Source organism: Myotis yumanensis, unplaced genomic scaffold, assembly GCF_028538775.1.
Source record: "Myotis yumanensis isolate MYYU_CA2020_CCGP unplaced genomic scaffold, mMyoYum1.0.hap1 SCAF_1, whole genome shotgun sequence".
Lineage (NCBI taxonomy): Eukaryota > Metazoa > Chordata > Mammalia > Chiroptera > Vespertilionidae > Myotis > Myotis yumanensis.
This window is the reverse complement of record NW_027223752.1, coordinates 193,705,801-193,730,754: the sequence shown is the minus strand read 5'-3', so window position 1 is coordinate 193,730,754 and position 24,954 is coordinate 193,705,801. Positions and strand designations below refer to the sequence as shown.

The window sequence follows — 24,954 nt, the reverse complement described above, 5'->3', positions numbered from 1 at the left end:
AATATACAGATGATGTATTATAGTAGTATAAACCTGAAACCTGTATGATTTTATTAACTAATATCACTCCAATAAATTCAATAAAAATTTTTAAAAGAATACTACTGTTAGTGAATATGAATAAATGTGATTCTTTTTTCCTTGATCTTTGAATTATTTTGAAGTCTTTTTACAATTTTTATATCATTTCAGCCTCATAATAGCCTAGGGAGGAAATAAGGGGATCCTGATATATTTGTTGACAAATTTTCCAGTGAACTCTACTATCTAACATATAGTCAGTCAAAACAAATGGTGTAATGTCCAAAAACCGTAAGTAATAACTTTAACTCAAAGGAGAAGTATTCAGGTCCTGACTCAGAATCTATTCTTATGATAGATAAAATTATTCATTTTTCACAATAGAAGATTAATAGACAAAGGAGAAAGATATAATTATCATAAAAAAGGGGTAGCAATTGAAAAAAACAGACTACCGAAGAAAAACAGAAACTAAAAAGGCAACGCAACCTGATGCTATTTCTTATGGGGGAGATGAAAAGCGCAAGAATGCAAGACCAGTAATGTACTATACATTCTTGGGAGCCCTGGCAGACCTGACGCGATTCTCAGTTTCTTATAGCTTAGTGGTGTCACACTACTACAGGGAGACAAACATGGCTCAATATAAGCAGTGTTTAACTCCCTTTCCTTCCTACCATCTTAGGAGACTACACCAATTTTAGCTCTGGTTTGTATAATTTGAAGTACAACATATACAACTGTGCACGTGAACAAGTTGGAGGGCAGTTACCCAGAGTTTTCCAAAGAAAACTGACTACAACTTTATGTAATATCAAATAGTTTAACTTGCCCAAGCAGGAGACTGTTTGCATTGCTCTGACCAAGCTTCAGGATGTATACCATTAGCAAATTTAAACTGTGGGTAGGTAGGCTAGTAAGTTGCAAAAGAAAAAGGAGGTGGAAATTTGATAGGCAAATAGAAGATGTCATATTTGTACCCATATTGTAAGAAACGCCCCCCTCATTATTGATATTATTGAAATGTACACCTGTCCAGTTTCTGCTCTTTATTTCATTCCACTATGACTTGTCCAAAATGTGCCAAAGCTGACTTTGGAAAGATATGAAAAGCAGAAAGAAAAACTGATACAAACAAGCATAACAAGGCTGTCTTTTTTTAAATTTCCAAAAGAAAATACTTGGACCAGATATAAGAGATCAGAGTTCTGTCTATAGAATTCATTCCATAAAGGATTACAAGTGGTCACAGCTCAAACAAACTTATTTTAAGCTTCTACCACTCCCATTAAGCTGACTCAGTGTGACTCATTTCTAATGTAATTAAAACAAACCAGCATAACAAACTGGTGATTCTCTCAAAGGGTGAACTGAAAGGCAAGGTGGCAGTGCTTCCTGCAGCTGAGAACACAACTTCTGCTTTTTTCACTCCACATCCATACACGGGAGCTACCAAATCTGTGATCCGGTGACTGCAGAGGTGTAAGCTCTGCCCAGAGAGACCCAGTATGGGGAAGGGAACGTGAGAGCAGTTCCACAGAGTGAGGGAACAGTCCATTTCCTTTCACAACTTCATCTGAGCTCAGTATTTAAATGAATGAGCGTGTCCAGGATTGGAGTGAAACAAAGGGAGAACCTTAGGTGGCTCTGCAGCCCACTAGGAAACCCCAGGCCAGGGGGCAGACCTTCCGAATTATGCTGCACCTTCCTGCTGAGTGTTCGGCTGGTTCCCAAGAGGGATTCTTGGCTAATTAACTGCAACTGATTCTATTCCTGCTCTGTGTGGGCGAAAGAGAGGAGTGGGGTTTTTTTCCTGACAATTCTCACCCACCAGAAATATCTGATACATTGCAAGTGTGCACTCAGACATTCTCCCATAGCTCTCATTACTGTAGTAAAAATCAAGCAGTTTTCTAGGGAATTCTTTCTCAATCTTAAATTAAAGCGATAATTCCTGTTTGATTCATAGGAATGCTCTGATAAACACTGGAAGGTGAAAATGGAGTCCATGAAAATGCAGCCTGAGGGCGGTCATTCATAACCTGCCACAGTAAGTGGAGAGGCATCATTATTGCCTTCTCTATCTAGACTCTTAAAACTTAGCCCAAAATTCAGGATTTATAGGAACAAGTTCCTTGTACTTTAAATTGAGATATTAAAAAAATATCTTGGGATATTCAAAATGACGGCTTAATGTGACAATACAATGCCTTACTGCATCCCCTTACATCTTCCCATAATCTCCCATACTTATCAAGTTTTCATGAATGAAATCATCCAACGGAGCTGGGTGCTCAGAGAACTTGGCAATGAGTTCTAAGGTAATTTGAAGAATGGTAGCTAATTTTACCAAATTCATATCTTGTACAGTTTTCTAAATGCAGGGCCCAAGGGTAACTTCACCTTTTCAATGCTGCTCCTACTCATTTAGAATCATCAGCCCCATCAATCACATAGTACCTGAAGGTGAGGGATGTAGGGCTTCATCAGGCTGCCTACGTTTGTGGTCTCCCTTCCACTCTTCCATAAGTCCTGGACCCTTTGCCCATTGGCAATCCTTAGCTTGGGTGGAAGACTAGTCAGAAGTAGTATATGACAGAGGCAGAGCTGCCTCAAACTGATTGTCAAACTGCAGTGGGAAGGCCAGAGAGAGTTGGGGGGCAGGAGGGAGGGGAGTAAGAGATCAACCGAAGGACTTGTATGCATGCATATAAGCATAACTAATGGACATAAGACACTGGGGGGTAAGGGAGGGTAGGGGTTTGTCAAGGGCAGGGGGGAAAAAAGGACACTTATGTAATACCCTTTGTAATACTTTAAGCGAAAAATAAAAAAATAAAAATAAATAAAAAAAAAAGAAGTAGTATATGTACAGAAAGTTCTCACAACAGGGGTAATTTAACCACTAGGCTTCCGAGGGCTTCATTTGATACTATAATTGAGTCCCTTCTTTGTGTCAAGCACACTGCTGCATAATGGGATAGCAGAGATGAATAAGATATGCTCCTTATGCTTGAGGAACCCAAAGCAAGAGGGGGAGATAGGTGCATAACAATGTAAGCAGTGGCATGCTCTGAAATGGTAGAGAAAAGTTGTCAGTGCATCTAGTACAGACTGAGGTGTCAGAAAAGGCTTTCTAGGGAACGTGTTATCTGACCTGAATCTACAAGGATCAGTAGAAGAGTCTGAAAATAGGTGTGGAAAAGCAAGTAGACTTCCACGCAGAGAATTAGTGAAGTAGGAAACTGTATGCTATGTTAAGGGAATAAAAAATGTTCAGACTTGCTGGAGCATCATGTTAGAGAAAAATCGGCAAGGCGCAAATCATAGTGGGGCTTCAGTGTTTTCTTCAAAGGAAAAGCGGAGCTTCCCTCATGGTGTAAGCTGTTTTTTTCTTGGTTGTGGTCAAAGACCAGGTTGGGGAAATGGTCCTGGCAGCTCTCTCTCCATTCTCTCCTCTGCTCTGCTAGAACTCTGCCCATCTACCTATAGATGTGAGGATGAGTGAGGTGAAGGATTAGTATCTTCACGCACACACAAAAGGGAGATGAGTTGCAACTTCAAGGATTAAAGAAGAAAGGAGGTTGGATGATAGAAGATCTATTTTTAGTTTGTTTTTTTTTTGAGGACGCTCCACGAAGTTTCCATAATGGCTGCACAAGGGCTCCCTTTTCTCCACATCCTCACCATTGCTGGTTAAAAGTCACTTGTTGACTTTTTGATAACAGTGTGAAGTAGTTCCTCACTGATGATTAGTGCTGTTGAATATCTTTTCATATGTCTCTTGGCCATTTGTCTGTTTTCTTTGGAGAAATGTCTTTTTATGTCCTCTGCCCATATTTTGATTGACTTGTTCATTCTTTTGTTATTGAGTTGGATGAGTTTTTTATATGTTTTGGATAGCAATTCCTGCCAGATATATTATTTGCAAGTATATTCTCCCGTTCTTTTAGTTGTCTTTTCATTTTATTGATGGTTTCCTTCACCGTGCAGAAGCATTTTAGTTTGGTGGAGTCTCATTTGTTTATTTTTGCTTTTGTTTCCCTTTTTCAAGGGTTATATCCAAAATGATATTACTCAGAATTATATCAAATAGTGTACTACCTATGTTCTCTTTTAAGAGTTTTATGGTTACCATACAACCCAGCAATTCCACTTCTGGGTATTTATTTTAAAAAAACAAAGACACTAATTTGGAAAGATATTTGCACACCTATGTTTGCTGCAGCATTATTTTCAGCAGCCAAGACATGGAAGTAACTAGGTACTCATCAATAGATATTTGAATAAAGGACACACACACACACACACACACACACACACACTGCAACATTACTCAGTAATAAAAAAAGGGAATGAAATCCTGTATTTTGAGACAACATGGATGAACCTCGAGGGTATTATGCTGAGTGAAATAAATCAGACAGGTAAAGGCAAATGTTGCATGATTTCACTTACATGTGGAATTTATAAAAGCAAAACAAATGAACCAACAAAAGAAAAACAGACTCAGAAACAAAGAACAAATTAATGATTGTCAGAGGGGAGGAAGGTAGAGGAATGGGTAAAAAGATAAAGGGAAGTATAGTCAATAATAGTGTTATAAGTTTGCACAGTGACAGATGGTTACTAGACTAGCGTGGTGTTTACACAGTAAGATGCATAAATGTTGAATCACTATGTTGTACATTTAAAACTAATATAATATTGTATACCAATTATGCTTTAATAAAAATTAAAATAAAAAAGGAATGTAGGAAGGGCCAGTGGGAGGAAGAATACAGAAAAACATATACATATGATTCCTTCTGAGAATATTTATTTGCTTTTCTAAAAATATGAAAGGTAATGAAAAAACCAGCCCAACTTATTTATTCAAGGTATGGTTTCATAAACCCACCCAGAGAACTGTTTTGTGCATTTACTGAGCTTCAAATACACTTGCTGTGCCTTGTTGAACAGGATCAGGACAATCAGGTGGAGCATAATTAAATCTCCTTTCCAGAAAGCAGAAAGAACCCTTTGTTTCAAGAGAAATTTAAATTTGTATCTTTGTGTGTGTGTGTGTGTGTGTGTGTGTGTGAGAGAGAGAGAGAGAGAGAGAGAGAGAGAGAGACAGAGAGAGAGAGAGAAAGAGAGAGACAGAGAGACAGAGAGAGAGACAGAGAGAAATAGAGAGAACAGGCCAGGGCGAATGAAATCTTGCCTATACATATCTATGCATTTTATTTTTTTTCCAATGAAGGCATGCAGCCTTCAAGGAAAGAAGCAATACAGCAGAGAGATCAAGAGCACGGGCTCTCCAGCCTGTAGACGTGAGGTTCAGTCCAGTTCCGCTATATGTTTTGGATAGTAATTCCAAACTATTAACATAGTGATTAGAGATATTGCATAATTACTGAACTCAGAGCTCTGGTTTCTGAACACCTACTTCATAGAGTTGCTAAGGGATTCAGTGAGACTGTATGTAAGCATTTAGAAGAGCTCCCTTCTGTAAGAGTGCATACAATAAAGGTAAACATGAAGATTATTTAAAGAATTAAAAACATAAATGATAGCTTACATTTTGGAAAAGACATCTGGTGATTTCTCAGTAAAAGAAGGGATTTGCTTCTCATCTTGTATTTTCAGCTGTATAGGCCGTTTTACTCCCCAGAAAATGTCCAACATTCCTTCTACTATTAGTTTACCATCTTCAGTCTAGGGAAGAAACCAATCATCTCAAACATTGTTTTGTATTATTTATAGACAGTAAATGTTTCAACTGAAGATGTAGAAATTAAGAATGTAAAACATCTTAATAAATAAATTTCTAACTGGGATTGTTTGGCTTTTCAATTTATCTTCAAAATAATTCTATTTTAGCATTGGAAGATTTTTTTTAAGTTGGAAATATTTAACAAAGGAAGGAAAAATTCTTTTATTTTTGAAAACAGCTATAACCAGTGAAGTAAGTCACAATGATGATGACATGCCCATCAGAGGGCACAGTATAGTAAAACGCTTTCTGAATTCTATGATTCTGTAAAGTTTGCTCCCTCACGTCATTCAGAGCCTATGGTTAAATTCTTCTCCTCCCCACTAAATAAGTAAATATCTTTACTTCTTCTGTTTCAAGGGACCTGGGGTATATGGCATACTGTTCTTAATTTGTTTGCTCCCCTTCTTAGTGCTATGTGTTTTAACCAAGGTCACCTCTCCGGGAAAGGTTGTTTTCCCAGGTGGGGATTTTTTCCCTGGAGTTAGGGATTAACAGACTAAGGAAGGGAATCAAGTAAAACCCCTTAACTAAGTGCCAGGCAGGTAGTTAATCACTTTAACTATGAACAATCACGATTAAGCTACATAATCTTTACTTAGGATAATCTCCTTCAATTACTTCCTTCTAGCTTAACAGAACATTAGAGTAGTGACCTTGGAATGCAGATAACAAATGACCTAACCTTTCGAATAGAATGGATAGGATTAAAATCAACTGGTATAAATACAGATGTAACAGGAGAATAAAGACAGAACCTGGCTGGAAGGAAGGAGATTTAAAGTCAGTGTGTATAGTAACCTTTAAGTTGCACCCCTGAAAATGTTTTCTAGCTTCAGGACTTTCCTGAATTGTTTCTTTAACATTAGAAAATGTATTATTATGACCCGGTTTACATGCACTTTAATGTTCATGCATTTTAACAACCAAATCAGACTATGTTACAGATATGCCATATAGTTATGATTTATTGAGTAACTCTCCATTGATAGAGACTTAAGATACCTTCAAATTTTTTCCATTACAAATGATATCACTGTGAACAGCTTTCTGTATACATCCTGGTGCATTTGTAAGAATGTATTAGGATAGATTTCTAGTAGAATTGCTGAAAGCAAATATGTCATTAAAGTTATTTTAAATGCTTTCCTTTTCCCCCCAAATGCTGAGTAAGTTACTGATGTCCCAGGACTGGGATTTTTGTGATATACTTAAAAAAATTATGATCAACTTAAAGATGAACCTGTTTCTCAGACCATTTGTGCTACTGGCTTATGAACTCCAACTCATCCCAGCTCCTCTGGACCTTTATGGAATTTTTTTCCTGTGAATCAACTGTATTTCATTTTTTCATGGACTTACCTGTACATATGAAATATGCAGATTTTCCTGATTTGCATAAAAAATGTTATAGTTCTTCAATAAAGAATTAAGTTGTTCCCTAAAAAAAAAAAAATACATTCAGTTACAATCAGTCTTAGGCTTTCTAATGGTGAAAAATAATAATGGTACTTCCAGGTCATAAAGGTATGAGATGGAAAGAAATGGTTCAATGGAATCTTTACTCATCTGTCATTTTAAATTAATGTAGGTCATTGAAAACGGAAGGCTTCTTAGGACACAAATAAACATTAAAGGTGCTAATTCATAAATAACCAAAGAAAGGAAATGACTCTGGCCAAAAGTGGTGAGGAGAGTGTTCTACAGCAGAAGGCAGCCATGAAATAGAGATTTGGTTTCACATTCCTTTTTTGTTTTGCAACATTTAACCACCTAGAATATGCCTGACACTGTGCTTCTCTCTGGGGATAGAGCAATGGTTCAGGAAGGGCCTCTGCTCCTGAGTTTCTGCCTCTTTGTGGCAGGTGGGCGGTGCCAGGGGGAACACTGTATCCTGCCACACCTCCATCCTTTACTCTGTGCTGCCCACCGCTCAAGACGCTTATCTCACCTACTCCACTGGTCCAAGCTATCGTCTCTCATCTGGATTATTGCAACCGTCTCTTAAAAGCCTCCCTTGTGTCTGTTGTCTATTTTCAACAGCAGGAGGTACTTTAATGCATTCTTGATCATATCTCTATTTTGTTCAAAAACTTCTCATTATTAGGAAAAATGCCAATAGCCTTCCAATGACTGCCAAGGCCAGATGGGATCTGGTCTGCTGTTACACATTCAGTCTCATTTCTTACCTCTCTCTCCTTCACTCACTACACCCCAGTCACTGACCGCCTTGATGTGCCTTGAACCCTCCAGGCACATTCTCACCTCAGGGCCGTTGTACTTGCTGATCCCTCGGCCAGAACACTCTTCCTACCAGCCCCCCCCCCCCCCCGCACCCCCACCCCCGGCACCATCACAATGTTAGCATGCTCATTTAAAAAAATAATTTACTCAAAAGTCATCCTCTCAAGAAGTCCTTCTTGATCATCTAATCTAGAAATTTGCCGTCTCAAACATGCATATCCTGCTTTCCTCCTTGCTTCTGTCCCTTAGTCACCATCGAAACTTGTATACATTTAACTTATATTCTTATAATTATATAACTTATATTTAACTTATATTCTTATATATTATAATACATACCCATATATTATAAGAATATATATTTGTATAATATTGTCCTATATTCTGTCTCCCCTACTAGACTATATAGATCCCTGAGAATGGGCAAGCCTGTACGTTTTGTTCACACAGGCCCGGAAGAGGGCCAGGCGCATAGTAAGAACTTAGCAAATGCTGGTTGAATGAAGTGATCGGAGAAATTTTTATTCCTAAGAAAACAAGACATTCCAAAGAAAGGAGAAAAGGGTTTTAAAAATATAAGCAGCTTTTTAGGGGAGAAATCTCATGATATTACATTTCCAAATATACCAATAATTCATATCCCTTTGATCCTCAACATATCTCTCTCCCATAAGAATTTTGGCTCCATAAGGGCAGAAATTTTGGTCTTATTTATTGCTGTTTGCTCAGTGTTTACAACAGAGACTTGCTCATAGTAGGTTCTTATTCAATAAATACTGAGTATTGAACAACAGAATTCATGTATATTAATTTTTACATGTTTGAGATCACGTAAACATTCTTTTTCCATTTGACTTTTCTCTGTCATTTTTCATGTGCCCATTTCCAAGAATCAATACACCCTGCACAATCACCACATAAAACATTTCTACAGAATATGCACCCCTATGTTCACAGCAGTGTTATTTACAATAGCTAAGATTTGGAAACAGCCCTAGTACCCATCAGTAGATGAATGGATAAGAAAGTGTGGGACGTTTACACTATGGAATACTATGCAGCTGTAAAAAAGAGGGATCTCTTATCCTTTGAGACAGAATGGATGGACCTGGAACAATCCAAGGAAGATAAATATCACATGATCTCACTTATTTGTGGAATCTAATGAACTAAATGAATTGACCAACAAAATAAGACCTGAAGCATGGAGGCATGGAACAGACTGACATACTCAATGTGGGGTTGGGGGAATGAGAAGAGATAAACTAAAGAACTTATATGCATAGCCCAAGGACAAGGGCAATAGGGTAATGAAGACCTGGGGGATGGATAGGGGCTGGGAGAAAGGGGTAAGGGGGGGGGTGGAAATGGGAGATATCTGTAATACTATCAACAATAAAAAATATATTTAAAAAGAAAATTTCCATTTCAATATTGAAAAAAGAAAAATTTCTCCAGAATTCCTGTATGCTATATCATTCCATTTCCCAACTGGGTTACTTTAGAATTTTAGTGTTTGTAAATATTTCTGTTCTAAGTAGCACTGAGCACACTGATTTTGCTCCCTTAGAGTCATTGCTGTGAGATATTTCCTAAAAATTGCAGTCCTGGTGAAGATCACAAACACTTTTCCAGCTCCCATTACTGAGTGTCAGGACAGCAAACAGACATTTCTGGTTCATGCTGGATGCAACTCCTGATATGCTGAGCTGTGAGAGTTGTTATTAAAGCAATGAATTTTTACGTAACCTTATTCCCTCAGCTTCTATTTCTGTTAAAATCGCACAATAAGGTAAAGTACAAGTATCCTCCAAAGTATTTACCTCAGGATTATGTATAATTAGAAAGGTTATTCTCTGGGAACAAGCTATTTGGGAAGTGTTTCTGTACCCAAACAAAATCTGACTGAATCTTCCTCCACAGAAATAACTCAGGGGATTGGCAAACAAATGACCCAGGGAACTGGCAAACAGTAGTCTTGGGCCATCTGTTTTTTTGTAAATAAAGTTTTATTGGAATACAGCCACACTAATTAGTTGGCTTGTCTGTGGCTGCTTTCCTGCAACAACTGCAGCGTTGAGTCCTTGTGGCAGAAACCAGATGGCCCACAAAGCCTGAAATATGTACCACTATGATATGGTATTATTTGGCTCTATCGAGAGAAAGCCGGCCAACCTATCAGCCGTGTGTAACACAGGGTAACTGAATACCGCAGGAGTCTTCCATACTTCTTTTCACCACAGGCAGGATCTTGCTGACTATTAATGGCACTTTGAAGGATACTGGAGTGTGGGAGAAGAGTTGAGCTCAGTAACATAATGTTAAGATAAAATTAGGTAAGTTTATGGTGCAATAAAGCAAGGACTTAGCACAGAAAATTCAGAAGTTAGGTGAACAACTGTAACAATGGTGAGTGCATTCCAAATACAGTATTAAAAAATCATCTCATTTTAACTGTATGTACCTGACCAGAGGAACGTCTGAAGATGATTTGTTTGTACAGTTGATGAAACAACAGGGCACAAAGAGCTGAATTGCTACTGATCCTCTGCTGACTGATTCAAATTATGTGCTCTATCAGAAGACCTGTAGTAATGGTCATTCACTCATTCACTGTATGAGTACAATCATGAGGCCGCAGTCATATTCTGAGGGTGGGTGAGAGTTTAGAGGAACAGAAGATCTTCAACAAACATGGGAGGGTGAGCATTGTACCAGGAAAGTGTGATGAGCTTACCAGGCAAAGTAAACATTAACAAGGCCATGAAGCTCTTTCTGTAGTCATTGTGCAGAAAGCTCAAAGAGTTGGGATTCTAAGAGTATAAGAAGAAAAATGGGGAGTGGTGAGCCATGAGCTGAAGAAGCAGACAGGAACCTTGTGAACCATTTTAAGAGGCTTAGAATTCACCCTGCAGGCAATGGGCAGCTACTGAAGGGCCTTGGCAAGAAAGAGACATGATGATGCTAAGGGCCACTAGGGAACTCATGGGAAACAGATTTCAGGACAGGACAAGATGCAGCAAGAGGAGTAGGACCATTGCAATAGTACTAGGGCAGAGGTACAGGAGCAAGGCTATGTTCCATGGAAAGGTGATCAGATGCCCCACATATATGGGAGGATCTAAAGTATTAAAGGGACCTAGAATAAGTATAGGGATTATGCAGTTTAGGAAATCCAAAGGTAATCACCAAGAGTTACCTAGGCAGTCCCTAGTCAGGAAAAGAGACACTGATTTAAGATACACTGTAACTTGTCAATGGTAATTGTAGTAGATTTGAGGGTACACTTAAATGTTATATATGGACCCCCCGAAAAGAGCACCCTTTCCTCTCAGCCCCCAAAGAATTCATCCAGCCCAAGCCAGAATGCTTAGTCACTGTCCAGGCCCAAACAAAGTGGTAAAATGGGTGATAAGCAATGGATTCCATATCCCATCTTCTCAGTTTATAAATCTCTGGTGTATAGCAGTCGTAAGGAAACTCAGGAAGTCGATGCAAGGTTCAAACAGCCTGTCTATGTTATGAGTGATAGATAAGAAATTGGTTTTCTAAGATCTGGATGTTCTTTTAGAAAAACATCACACAGTATATCATCTGGATTGTATTTTTTACAAAACTAAGGGATGGCAAACTTCCATGTAGGCTGGACATCTAACTAAATGAACACAGAATCATAAGCTTCCACAGGACAGGAGCAGGCACCGCGCACTGGCAGTGCAGAGAGGGGATCCTGATAGAAGCGGATGGACACCCAGAATTATTCATTACAGCTCCCGGAAGAGTGCTAGCCAGGGAGAGACTTATCATGGAGTGACAGGTGTAGAGGAAGGATGCAGGGGAGAGCCCAGGGTTCCTGTTCCTTTAAGGCGCCCAGCTCAATTTTAATGAGTCATGATGGATCAACTGTAAAACTTAGGTGTACTTTGCACTTTGTGGCGTGGATTGCAGCTGCTCAGCAGATGGGAATTACCCACAATCTGACGTTTGCCATGAACAACAGACTTAGTAAGAAATGAGTTCCTCAATCTTATCACGCTATTTAGCTGCCCGGAAGAAACCATTTTATAAAACTGTAATGCGCATGGACATTGGATGGCGCGACGTGCAGAAGTGAGTTATGCCCTGCATAGATAGAGTGGATGCCAAATACCAGTTGGAATAAGAGTTCTTTCTCTTGTTTCACTAGTGATTCATGGAATAATTAAGTGGATATCGGATCCCTTTCCTAGAAACAAACAAAAAAAAAACCCCTGCCCCATTCTTTACTAAGTGACCCTTACAGCTTAGATTCACGGAAGGCAAGCCGAACTAATGTATGTTGTATTTCAACACAAACTTCAGAGTCTGCCACGTGACACAAAATAAACTTCAGAGAAAAATACGGCCCACGCAGCCACCAAAGACACATTTGGCCATGGCTGTGCTTTCTGAGTTTGTGTTACTTCTGCCTCTCGGAGTCTTGCTAAGAATATTCAGGCTTCAAGTCGGGCAGCCACTGAACTGCAAGGAGGCAGCAGCGCTAGGAAAAGTTCCACTGTGTGTGTTGCCTTCACAGCAGGAACCTCAAACATGTAAGAGTCTCTTCAAAGATATGAAAAACCGAGGCAGAATAAAAACACTAAATTGCTCTCCTACACAGGTTATTTTCCTCCTAAAAAGTCCCCCTCCTCTTATTGATTTTGTTCATAATGTTAACTTTTAGCAATGACATGAACAAGTTCATGTTAGGTTCAAAAAAACAATTTAAACTTACTGTATGTTTTTATAAGACAACTAGAGGCCCAGTGCACAAAAATTTGTGCACTCGGGGGGGGGGAGGGGGGCCCCCCTCAGTCCGGCCTGTGCCCTCTCCCAGTCTGGGACCCCTCAGGGGATGACCACCTGCTGGCTTAGGTCTGCTCCCTGGGGGATTGGGCCTAAGATGGCAATCAGACATCCCTCTGGCAGCCCGGCAGCCCTTGGGGGATGTCCACTTGCCAGCAGGGAGCAGGCCTAAACTGCAGTCGGACATCCTTAGCACTGCTGAGGAGGCAGGAGAGGCTCCCACCACCACCACTGTACTGGCAGTCATCAGCCTGGCTTGCGGCTGAGCAGAGCTCCTCCCATGTGAGAGTGCCCTGACCACCAGAGGGCAGCTCCTGCATTGAGTGTCTACCCCCTGGTGGTCAGTGTGTGTCATAGAGACCAGTCATTCCCAGTCCTTCTGCTGTTAGGGTCAGTTTGCATATTACCCTTTTACTATATAGGATAGAGGCCTGTGCACGGGTGGGGGCCGGCTGGTTTGCCCTGAAGGGTGTCCCGGATCAGGGTGGGGGTCCCGCTTGGGTGCCTGGCCAGCCTGGATGAGGGGATGATGGCTGTTTGAAGCTGGTCACACCCCCTTCAGGGTGGGGGTCCCCACTGGGGTGCCTGGCCAGTCTGGGTGAGGGGCTGAGGACCGTTTTCAGGCTGGCAGGTGACTGAAACTCCCAACCTCTCCTTTTTTTCTTTCTTTTTTTTATTCTGGGATTTATTTACCTTCTATGGCTGTCACTGGAGCTGAGAGCCGGCTTTAGCTCTGAGGCTCAGCTCCAGCTCTGAGACCTCGGTTTGTTTGGCTTCTATAATTGAAACACTGTTGCAACTCCAGCTCTGAGGCCCAGCTGGCTGAAAGCAGGTTTCTGGAGTTTGTTTAGCTTCTATAATTGCAACATAGTTGCTTAGAGTGCAGCTCAGAGGCCAGCAGCGGCAGGCGGGGAACCTTGGCTTCCTCCATCACTAGAGCAAGCAAGCCTCCTGTTCGCTTCAGCTGCCTGGCTGCCGGCCGCCATCTTAGTTGGCAGTTAATTTGCATATCACCCTGATTAGCCAATGGGAAGCGTGTCAGAGGTACGGTTAATTACCATGCTTGTCTATTATTAGATAGGACTAGGAGTGAAACATGGAAAAGTAACAAATTGATTACTTGCTGGAATTAAGGTCAGATTTTTTATTTTATGTGCTGTAGTTCTGTATACCTCCCAAACTCTATATAGTAAGGGCATAATTCATTAATAATATTTTCATAAATTTACTTCCATAAAGACATAATGCAAATGCCTCCATGTTTGGGGAAAAACGGCACTAGAAAAGAGAACAGAGAATAAGTACAGGCTTATCATTAAGCTGTTTGCCAAGACAAATCGTCATTCCATTTTTTTTTTCCTTTATTGAATAAGATATTACAAATGTGTCCTTATTCCATATTGCTGACATCTGCAAGCAGGAGCAGAATTCTCTTAACCCACTTTCCCCCTCATTACTGTCCACTCGAATCCTGGAATTAACACTGCAAACGTCCGCAGCCCCTCTTCCAGAAGGGGCCCCAGCCCCAGGTCTAATTTGCCTTTGGCCTCATCTCCTGGTTCAAATGATGAGGGAAGAAAACCTTTCAACTTTTGCATGAAGACCTTCCCAGTTAGCAAAGTAGGTCATTCCCATTTCCATTGCAAATGAGGACCGAGTTCTACTGAGTGAAAACTGAGAAGTTGGAAAGAGGGGGACTATCTTGACTGAAGTAAAAATGCAAAGCCTACATTAACAGGGAGCTCCAAGTTGCCTAACTCACCCTGCCTTCCTCTGAAGGGGCTGTCCTTTGGAAAAGGAAGGGATCCTAACATTTCCAGCAGCTTTGCCAAGGTAGCCTTACTCATTGCTGCTGTTTGGGGTGAGGGCACCTGTGATTTGTTTGCTTTGTTCTTCCAAGCAGTGCTATCCTGAGGCCCTAACTCCCTCTTCAGTGCTGACAGCTGATCATTTTAAAACTGGGAGAGGGGGAGAGAGAAGAATCTGAGAGTTTCATGAAATCCAAATCTAATCAATAAGATAATATGACAAGACCTATCTCGCTTCCATCACATGACCACCTTCTAGCTGCTTTTAGCCATTTTGTAACATTCATATTTTTCTGGGCTATTCATCTTTTCAATATGGCCCTGCAGCCATTAGTGGATAGAAATGTCAGCTTTTCTCAGTTCCTCAACTCCTAGAACTCTGGTAAGAGCAAAAAGATTAAAGATTAAGGAGTAATTTCACAGTATTAAGAAGAAACTTGAGCCAGGCCAGCGAGGCTCAGTGGTTGAGTGTCAACCTATGAACCAGGAAGTCACAGTTGATTCCCAGTCAGGGCACATGCCAGGTTGTGGGCTGGATCCCCAGTAGGGGGTGTGCAGGAGGCAGCCAATCAATGATTCTCTCTCGTCAGTGATGTTTCTATCTCTCTCTCCTCTCTCTCATTCTCCCTGCCTCTCTGAAAGAAAAAATTATATATATATATATATTTATATACACATACATATACATATCTACACTAATAAAAGAGAAACATGGTAATTAGCGTACGACCGCTACCCTTTTCATTGGCTAATCAGTGAGTATATGCAAATTAACTGTCAGCCAAGATGGCGGCCGGCAGCCAGGCAGCTGGAAGCGAACATGAGGCTTGCTTGCTGCAGTGAAGGAGGACTCCAAAGTTCCCCGCCTGCGCTGCCGGCCTCTGAGTTGCAACTCTAAGCAACTATGTACTATGTTGCAAATAAGAAGATAAACAAAACCCGAGAAACTGGCTTTCATTCAGCCGGGCTTTGGCAACATTGTATCGATGTTTTCAGCAGCAAGGCCTCAGAGCTAAAGCTGGCCCAGAATAAAAAAAAAAAGAAAACAAGGAGCGGTTTGAAGCTTCAGTCACTCGCTTCCGGGAAACAGCCCTCAGCCCCTCACCCAGACTGGCCAGGCACCCCAGTGGGGACCCCCACCCTGATCCAGGACACCTTTCAGGGCAAACCAGCCAGCCCCCACCCGGGCACCAGGCCTCTATTCTATATAGTAAAAGGGTAATATGCCTCCCGGCACCGGGATCAGCGGAGCAGCGAGGCTCCCAGCACTGGGATCAGCGTGACAGGGGGCAGTGCCCAAGCCACCTGATCGCCCTGCAGCTCTGTATGTGACAGGGGGCGGGGCCACAATCTCACTCTCCGCCCTGCTCTGTTTGTGACAGGGGAAGGCGCCCAAACCCCCTGATCAGCCCTGCTCTGTGCCTGATAGGGGAGAGCTCCCCAATCCCCTGATTGCCCTGCGGCTCTGTGTTTGACAGGGTGCAGCGCACCAACCCCCTGATTGGCCCTGCTCTGTGTGTGACAGGGTAGAGCCATAACACTCTAGAATGTTTTCCAACAACCTCAGATGGGGGAAGACACTTATCTATTCCTTTTCCCTTTAGGATATAGCATCTAAAGATTTTTAAAAAAAATTTATGAGTTATTATTCTAGTTGGTGGCTACAATGAGCTGCTTCCATATCAGACCTTGGTTTCTGTTATCACATGCAATTAGTGCCCAAGAAAATATATTGTGAAAGCTCCAAAACAAACTGTGTATCTCTGTATGTGCACACAGCATGAAACACAGTGGTACATGTGCTTTTGTTAATCAATGGTTCTCAAACTGGAGCTAGCATCAGAATCACCTGAAGGGCTTGTTGAAACAGATTGTGAGTGGCATCCCCCTAGTTTCTGAGTAAGTCTGGGATGGGTCCTGAGCATTTGCATTTCTCACATGTTCCTGGGTGATTCTGATGCTGCTAGGCTAGGGATCATACTTTGAAATCTACTCTTAGGGTGCTAAGAATCAATGTGATATTATTCTTTTAGGGGAAAGGAAATCTTTCTGTTGCCAGATTGCGGGTTGAACTAGGTGGCCATTCCAATTAACTCTAAAATAGCTATATGCAACTGGCCCACTAACACTTCTGCTCCTCCCCCCTCTATTGCTGAAGTAAAGTGTAAGAGAACACCATTCCTTCACACATTCCTGGGAAGAGGTTTGCTCTAGTTTTCTATTGCTGCTGCTACAGGTTGCCTCAACCTCAGTGGCTTTAAACAATGCAAATATGTATATTAGTGTATAGTTCTTTAGGTCAAAATGCAGGTCTCACAGGCTGTATTCAAGCACTCAGCAGGGCTGTGTTTCTTCTGAAGGTTCTGGGGGAGAATAGTTTCCTGGTTTCCTGGCTGTCTCCCGTTTCCAGGGCCTGCCCACATTCCTTGGCTGCTGGCTCCCCTTTCCATGTTCAAAGCCAGCAATGGCCACTGACTCATTCTCATCACAGGAAAACTCTTACACTGACTCTTCTCAAATAGCTTCCCTCCCATGTTAAAGGACCCTTATGATTACACTGGTCCCACCTGGATAATTTCTCTATTTTCCTCTCAGCTGATTAGCAACCTTAATACCATCTGTAGTCTTGATTCCCTTTTGTCTTTTAATTTAAAATAGTCATAGCCTCAGAGGATCAGAATGTAAACATCTTTGAGAGGCCATTATTCTCCTTATCACGGGATTTGAGAGCAGCTCCTATCCAAATAGTGTCAGAACACCTAGGAGACATCTTATTAGAAATCAGAATCTGTATTTTAAGGAAGATCCCCAGGAAATTTGTATGTGCATGAAAGTAGAGAGGAGCCCTGATGCAGATGAATCAATATTTAAGGGTAACACATGTGAAGTCTAAATACCAAGTTCCCAATTCAGTTTTTGAGGTAGGTTAACTAACCTCCCTCCCCCCCCTACACACACACACACACACACACTCATTCATAATCATTCAAAACTTACTGAAGAATTACTATGTGACAGACTATGTAATAGATGCTGGGGGCACTGCAATCAATGAGGGCCCTGCCATATAGCAGGAATACAGAAGAAAAAAGAAGAGTAAATAAAGAGATATGCTAATTTCACAAAGGGCTACATCCTATGAGAATAATGACACAAGACCATGTGATGCAGTGCACCGAGAGGACATTTCAGAGAGGCCATCAGGAGGCCCGAAATATTAAACCAGAACCTCAGTGACGGAAAGGAGAGTGTTCCAGGCAAGAGGCACAGGGCCCCATCCCGTATGTGGGGCTGAGCTTGGCATGGTTGACGGCGAGAAACGGGGAAGAGTGGTCCAAGATGAGGTCCTAGGTCCTCCAGGCCAGTCGTGTTGGGCCTTAGAGACTCCTCACGGTAAGGATTCTGCAATAGAAAGCTTTAAGGCTTCAAGAGAGATGCTGTGACGTACATTGTAAAGAAACTTCTGGCTGCTGGAGGAGGATGGACTGTGGGGACAGGAGGTGGATGCAGGGAGCCCAATTACGAGGCTGTTGCAGTTGTTCAGGAAAGAGATAATGGTGGCTTGGACTGGATGGTGAGAAGCAGTTGGATTTTGGAGGTAGATCTGATTGGATTTTCTGTGGGGCTGAGTACAGAGATGAAGGAATGGAGCGATGAGATTGGGATCTAACTTCTGTTGGGATCTTGCTTCTCATTTTATCCAAGAGCTAAACTTTCATTTCTGGTGTTTCTAATACATACCTTATAGATTAAAAAAAAAAAAAAAAAAAACTACTTGGAAAGTAAACACAGTTTGCCACGCAACACCAGTCATTATTGCAACAGATGGAGGCTGGCTGTGAAATAACACCCTTTGTGAATGAACAGCGGGGGGGGGGGGGGGGGGGGGCGGGGGGGTTGTGCTTGTTCAGGATGGCTGCCTGGACTTCACAGTCTGCTGCCCCTTGCTCCGTTGGGATGGGGAAACGATATCTATATTCTGTTAATGAAGTCTTTCGCTTATTTTCCTGATATGCCTTACAGCCTCGGGGACTAGGGGATTGTTACAAGAGAGTCTGAAACACAACAGGTGGTCACGGATCCTCAGGGCCGTCCTTGTGCCTGTGAGCTAACATCAGGAGCTTTCCTTACCTCCCTCTTCTGTAATGGGGCCTTGACTTTGACCATGGATTTCCTTACATTTGAAAAATATAGATTAAGCAACTTCCTTGTTTCTCTTGTGGGCACCCTCCAACTATTCTCCACACTCTATATACAGAGTATATAGAACATATCTCATCATGTATTTTGTTTAACATTCTTAACTCTTTCCCATTGCTCTTGGGATAAAACCCCCTAATACTTATCAAAATAGGTAAAGTCCTGCTTGGTTTCTCCTTCTCTTTAGCCTCCTTTCAGAAGATGTTTTCCCTGTGACCTGGACCTCAGCCACGCCGGGTACCTTTCCCTTGCTGGAATGGTGCTCCCTCTGGCCATAAAGATTTTGGGCCGACTCCCAGTGTCAGGAATGCTCCCCCCGCAGTCTCTTAAACTTGTTAGTTACTTCTTCCTTCAGATCTCTGGCACCTGCCCCTACATAACATAGGTCCTTATTCTCTCCTAAATCTGGGCTCCTTTCCTTTAGAACACTTACCCTCAGTTTGTTATCAGCCCTGAAGACCTGTGGTTCTCAAAGTATGATTCCCAGACCAGCATCGCTACCACCTGGGAACTTGTCAGACATGCAAATGATCACTCCAACCTAGACCTACTGAATCAGAAACTCTAGGAATTTGGTCCAGCAATCTTTAGTTTAATAAGCTCTCCGAGTGATTCTGATGAAGGCTCAAGTTGGAGATCTGTAGCTTGAGATTTCCCTTGTCCATTTTTACTCAAAATTCCATACCCCAGTTTCTAGTACATCTGGCTTACTGTAGGGTCTCCGTAATTATTTCTTTTGGGAATAAAATAAATTAAACCCTGACCTATTTTTAAAGGGGAAAAACATCTTTCACCAGTGTAGCTAACATATCCAGAAATTAAACTCTGTAAATTAATATGTTTTTATTTTATTAGACCTTTGTACTGAAATATTTTCAGTGTATCTTAGACAGATAGTTGATCTAATTGTTTATTAATGGATTGAGGTAATGAAATAAGTAAATGTAGAGTAAATCAATTATATTGGGAATAACAATCATATCGATATGCTTAATGACTGTGGACAATATATATTAATTGAAAAATATCTGATAAAGCAAGCTTAAATATGACATTTTCCACACATCTGGGGGGACTTCATTGGCCTTTTCGTGACATCGTAACAGATGTGGTACCCAATTTCTCCTAAAAATTTTTGTGTTGTTTTTGCTAGATCATCAAACATATTTTAAAATAAATTTTTAAAATCAGTGTCCACATAGAAAAATTTTCTCATTCTTAACATGATGGTCCTAAACATGCCTCAAACGTTTTGCCCCGGGCTTATTTTAGAATCCTGACTCGGACAAAAATGTGTCTGAGAGGGCTGGCTCCCTCATCCTTTATTAGAGACACGAGCCCCACGGACTTCAGGAAAGGGGTGCTCTCTCTTCATAAACCTACCTGCAGGGCATGAGGGGGCACGCAGTGTTCGCACAAGTTCCTTTGCTCAAGACAAGGCCCTGGCCGTGAACTTGGGCAAATATTGCCCTCTGGCTTTCCCAGTCGGGTAGGAGCAGCTTCTGAACACTGGTTCTTTGTGCTGACTTTGTGCTCAGAGGTGCAGGTGGCTGGTTCCTTTGTTTCAGCAAAGGGCGCTGGCCAACACACTTGGAAAATGAAACTATTTGGAATAATGCACTTTCTGCTAAAATGTACTACATCGTGCGAATTACAGTTATTTACTCAGGACAGGCATGCACACGTGCCTTGCGGGCTGTAGTTGGAAGAGTTGTAGCCTGCAAGGGTTTGTCTTAGGTTCCTAAACAGGAGAAAAAGTCTAAGGTTCCCAGAGTGAAATCTGACCTGCATTCTAAAACTGAATTTGCCCTCTATTCAGGCACGGGGGTTGGCATTTACTCACCTCTAAAGTGCCCTGAATTCAGCCTAGGACTTGAAATAAAAGCACTTCAAGAGCAACCACATGGAACCATTATTTTTTAAAACTCAGCTCACTTAGAATATTTACCATGTGAGGCAACATAAAGGATGACCCCAGGCAATGAAACAGCACCTGGAACCTTAGTCATGTGAGCGTGAAGCTAACTTTTGCCAACACCTTTCACCCAGGGAAGTTTCTAAACTCAGAGAATTCTCATCCAGGAGTAAGATGTACATTTGATATTGACTACTGTGCTACTAATATTAAAACCTCTTATTTTATTGATGACATGTAGTTCTTATGAAATTTGCTAAATATACCAAATTTCCATCAAGCAGATTCTGTTTTCCTATTAATTTCCATTATTTTTATGTATTTCTGTGAAAAGAAAAATCCCTTACTAAGTTGGTAATTCTGTCTTGTTTGCTAGAACAATGACTGGTGCAAAGTGGGAGCTGAATCACTACTTGTTAAGTGAATACATGAATGGAAATGTTTGCCAGGTTTGTGATGTGTTGGATATCATAGGTGGTCAGGGATATTATTATCATTTCTGGTCACTATTTTGTAAAGATTTCCCCAGGCTCCAGGAATTCTGTTCATTTCAGGTGGTCCTCAGTCCTCAGACTTCAATCCTTTCCTACTGTGAGTGGTGGTTCTTAGACTTCACTATGCATCAGAATCACCTAAATAGTTCTGGGGTGGAACCAGGACCTGCATTTTCAACAAGCATCTGATTGGGAGGCAGGTGGCTCATGGACCACATTTTGAGAAATGCTACCTTTATGTCAAGTGTTTGCATTTACTTTATCATCTGGAATTCCAATTAATACATGGATCGTAGGGCCTGAAAGGGGTTCTGGGTTAAAGAAGATAAACTATAAATCCTCAATTCAGGCAGTGAAAAATATGACATAAAATAAGGGTCACTAGAATCACAGATCTTTCTTTGGAAATATCCTCCTCTAAAATATATAGTTTCATTGTGACATAGTTTACTGCAGGCCAATGGGAAGGCATATAGATTCTCAAATTTTGTTAGTTTTCTTTCTTCTCTTATATTCCTGATAATTAGAAAGTATTTATAAAAATATTTGCAGAGGTAAATATTATTATAGAGTGCTGACGTTAAGGTTATTTTGTAGGAAAGTGGTTAATACATTCTGGCTGAGAGCTGTGGCTATGCTATCAAACTAATCATGTAGTGCTTTCATGATTTTGGCTAACCCCAAGTATCATCTGTTGTCAATGTTTTTCTAATTGACTCCACTTTTAAGTAAGTTTTTATTTGTCATGAGCAATAATGTTTGTGAAATCAAATTTTTTATGTGCTAATTATATTTTTCTGATATTTCCCATAAATGTTCAAATAAAAGTTAATTATCTATGTTTCACCTATAATCATCCAGGTACCCCACCTGGGAAACAGGATGCAAAAGATGCTTAGGGCTTACCTTCACAGGGTTTACATTCTACCTCAGGAAATCATTTGTTATGAAACAATAAAGACAAGTCAGGAGATGCAAGCTGCTGGTGAGAGAAGTCACCAAAGATTTTTAGAAAGCTAATTTTTGTAGCATTAACATTAGATATATTTGTACTCTTTGATCCAGTAATTCCACTTCTGTGAAATAGCTCATGTGTATTCAAAAAATTGGAGCCATCTTGAAGGTCAAAATTAAAGGAATGATTACATTATGATACTTCTATATCATTGAATACTATGTCATTAAAAACATTTTTTTTAAATTTATTTTATTGATTTTTTACAGAGAGGAAGGGAGAGAGAGATAGAGAGTTAGAAACATCGATGAGAGAAAAACATCGACCAGCTGCCTCCTGCACATCTCCCACTGGGGATGTGCCCGTAACCCAGGTACATGCCCTTGACCGGAATCGAACCTGGGACCTCTCAGTCCGCAGGCCGACACTCTATCCACTGAGCCAAACCGGTTTCGGCTATTTTTAGAAATATTTTTAAATAATAAATAAAAATATTTCTAATATACGCCAGATGTGTAAAACAGATACAGTATGACTTCAACTATGGCAAATAGAGTTATTAGAAGATGTGGAATATGACAAATTAAACAGTATATATTTTTCCTTGGTTTTGAGGTTATGAATAATCTTTATTTTTTCAATCTATATGTTTCTATATTTTCTGTTATACTAGTGGCCCAATGCACAAAATTCGTGCAAGGGGCTCAGCCCCCACTGCCGCAGCGGCTGCCTCTGCCTTGCTCCCGCCGCCTCAGCTTTGTCTGGAAGGTCATCTGGAAGGATGTCTGGTCTAATTAGCATATTACACTTTTATTCTTATTATAGATTAATATAAATATATAAATTATAATAATTTATCAAAAATAATACTTCATAATTAGGAAATACATATTTTAAAAGAAAAATTAACACAAGCTAATTAAAATCTTACTGCAGTTCAGAGAAGATTTCATGGAGGAAATGGGGAAAGTGAAAAGCTGAGACTGGAAAACAATAAAAGAATCCAAAAGAAACAGAGGTTGACTTGGTACCTATCAGTGTATGGAATGGGTGTCTGTCAGCTAAAATTTGTGATTTTCATTCTGTGACTACAGAGATGAACAAAGTAGGGGATGTGGTGATCCAGGATAAAAATTACCATTGGCTGGTCATGGCTACAGTGAGATAGACATAACTCTTATTAGAACTGAACTAGGAGCTCTAGAAAGGTGGAAGAAAACTTTATTATTTAGAGAAAGGGCCAGGAGAATAAAGAACCCAGAGAATAAAGAGAAATGCATGCATACAAATGGTGGGGATTAGACAGAATAGGAATACCCCTAAGAGCAGACAGGAGTCAGGGGGGGGCACAGGAGCTTCTCTAAGACATTTGTCTTAAAGTTTTGTCAGGGAAGAGAGGTTGATGCTACAGTGTGCAAACAAGAGACAGTGTATTGAAGTTACCTGATACCTGATGCGCTTTAATCTGATCACAAGGGCAAGTCTAAAGGTTTGAGTGAGAAAGAACCTTGCTTCCTTTGGTAATTCAGGCGGTAAAGCTGCTGTATCACAGCTGAAGTCAACTAAGGGACAATGGTTGTAACCTCAGAGGTTGTAATCTGAGAGGTGGGCCCCCAGGGTAGTTTAGCAATATACTGGTGGGGCAGATGGGAGTCATGATTTCATGAGCTGAACTGCGTCATGCAGAGCTGAATAACAGGAAAATGCGTACATGGGTTTGTACATTCTTCTCTTATATTCTGTACTTTTCCTTCTCTGAACCTCCCTCCCGGTGTGGTAAATTTGTTTTCGTGGTTGGTTAAACTTATGCTGCACAGAAAGCATACAGGCAAAAAGAAACACTGGGGGAGACCTAGGGCTGTTGTCTTTGGAAACACCACTCTTGTTTCTGTAATTTCCTTTGGGAGGAGGCAAATGTACAGGGGGCCTTCTTGGGGCTGTCCTGGGCTCTCATACTGTTCGTTGCCTCCTGTCATTCTCTGGGGAGCCTCTTAATTTTTATTCACAACCTCCCACCTTCTCCTTCATCCATCTACCTGGGACCTAATTTGCCCCTGCTAATCTTGCAGATCACTCAATCCTTTTCTTATCTTTTTCTCTTCCCAATCTGTCATCTTTTAGGTCCTCTCAACAATGCTCATTTTGTTACCAGGACCATCTCTTACCAGCCTCTAGGACAGCTGTGGGCAAACTATGGCCCGAGGGCCGGATCCGGCCCGTTTGAAATGAATAAAACTAAAAAAAAAAAAAAAAAGACCGTACCCTTTTATGTAATGATGTTTACTTTGAATTTATATTAGTTCACACAAACACTCCATCCATGCTTTTGTTCCGGCCCTCCAGTCCAGTTTAAGAACCCATTGTGGCCCTCGAGTCAAAAAGTTTGCCCACCCCTGGTCTAGGACCTTTGGTTATGTTCTCTGACCTTCATTGTCAGTGTTTCAGTTAAATTTCCCAACTCCTCAATTTCCCTCTTTTCCTTGTATGTCCATCAATGCTTCAGTTATTTTGACATCTCAAGTGGTGTCATTCATAGTACGTATATTATGAATGACACATATGTAATGGGTAATATAGTAAATATATACTGCTCTTCCTCTCTGTTCAGTCTCCACAGCCATTCTTCTTACTTTCACCCAATATATTTCTTCCTTGCCTTCTTGTTTCCTATTTTTCTTACTTCATTTCACTCTTTTCAACCTTGGATCTGGAATTTTCTGTTTATACTTATTTCC

General features: G+C 40.9%; 1 protein-coding gene across 3 annotated transcripts in view; it reads right to left on the bottom strand.

Moving 5' to 3' along the window:
* Nucleotides 1-24,954, bottom strand: part of RASSF6 (Ras association domain family member 6) — a 57,629-nt gene that overhangs the window by 18,407 nt on the left and 14,268 nt on the right. For all 3 annotated transcript variants that reach the window (XM_070395090.1, XM_070395109.1, XM_070395099.1), the window contains exons 3-4: nucleotides 7,142-7,220; nucleotides 5,585-5,721 (exon numbers count right to left, since the gene is read on the bottom strand). In XM_070395090.1, coding sequence (XP_070251191.1) covers nucleotides 5,585-5,721; nucleotides 7,142-7,220 — 216 coding nt within the window. The remainder of the gene's footprint in view (nucleotides 1-5,584; nucleotides 5,722-7,141; nucleotides 7,221-24,954) is intronic.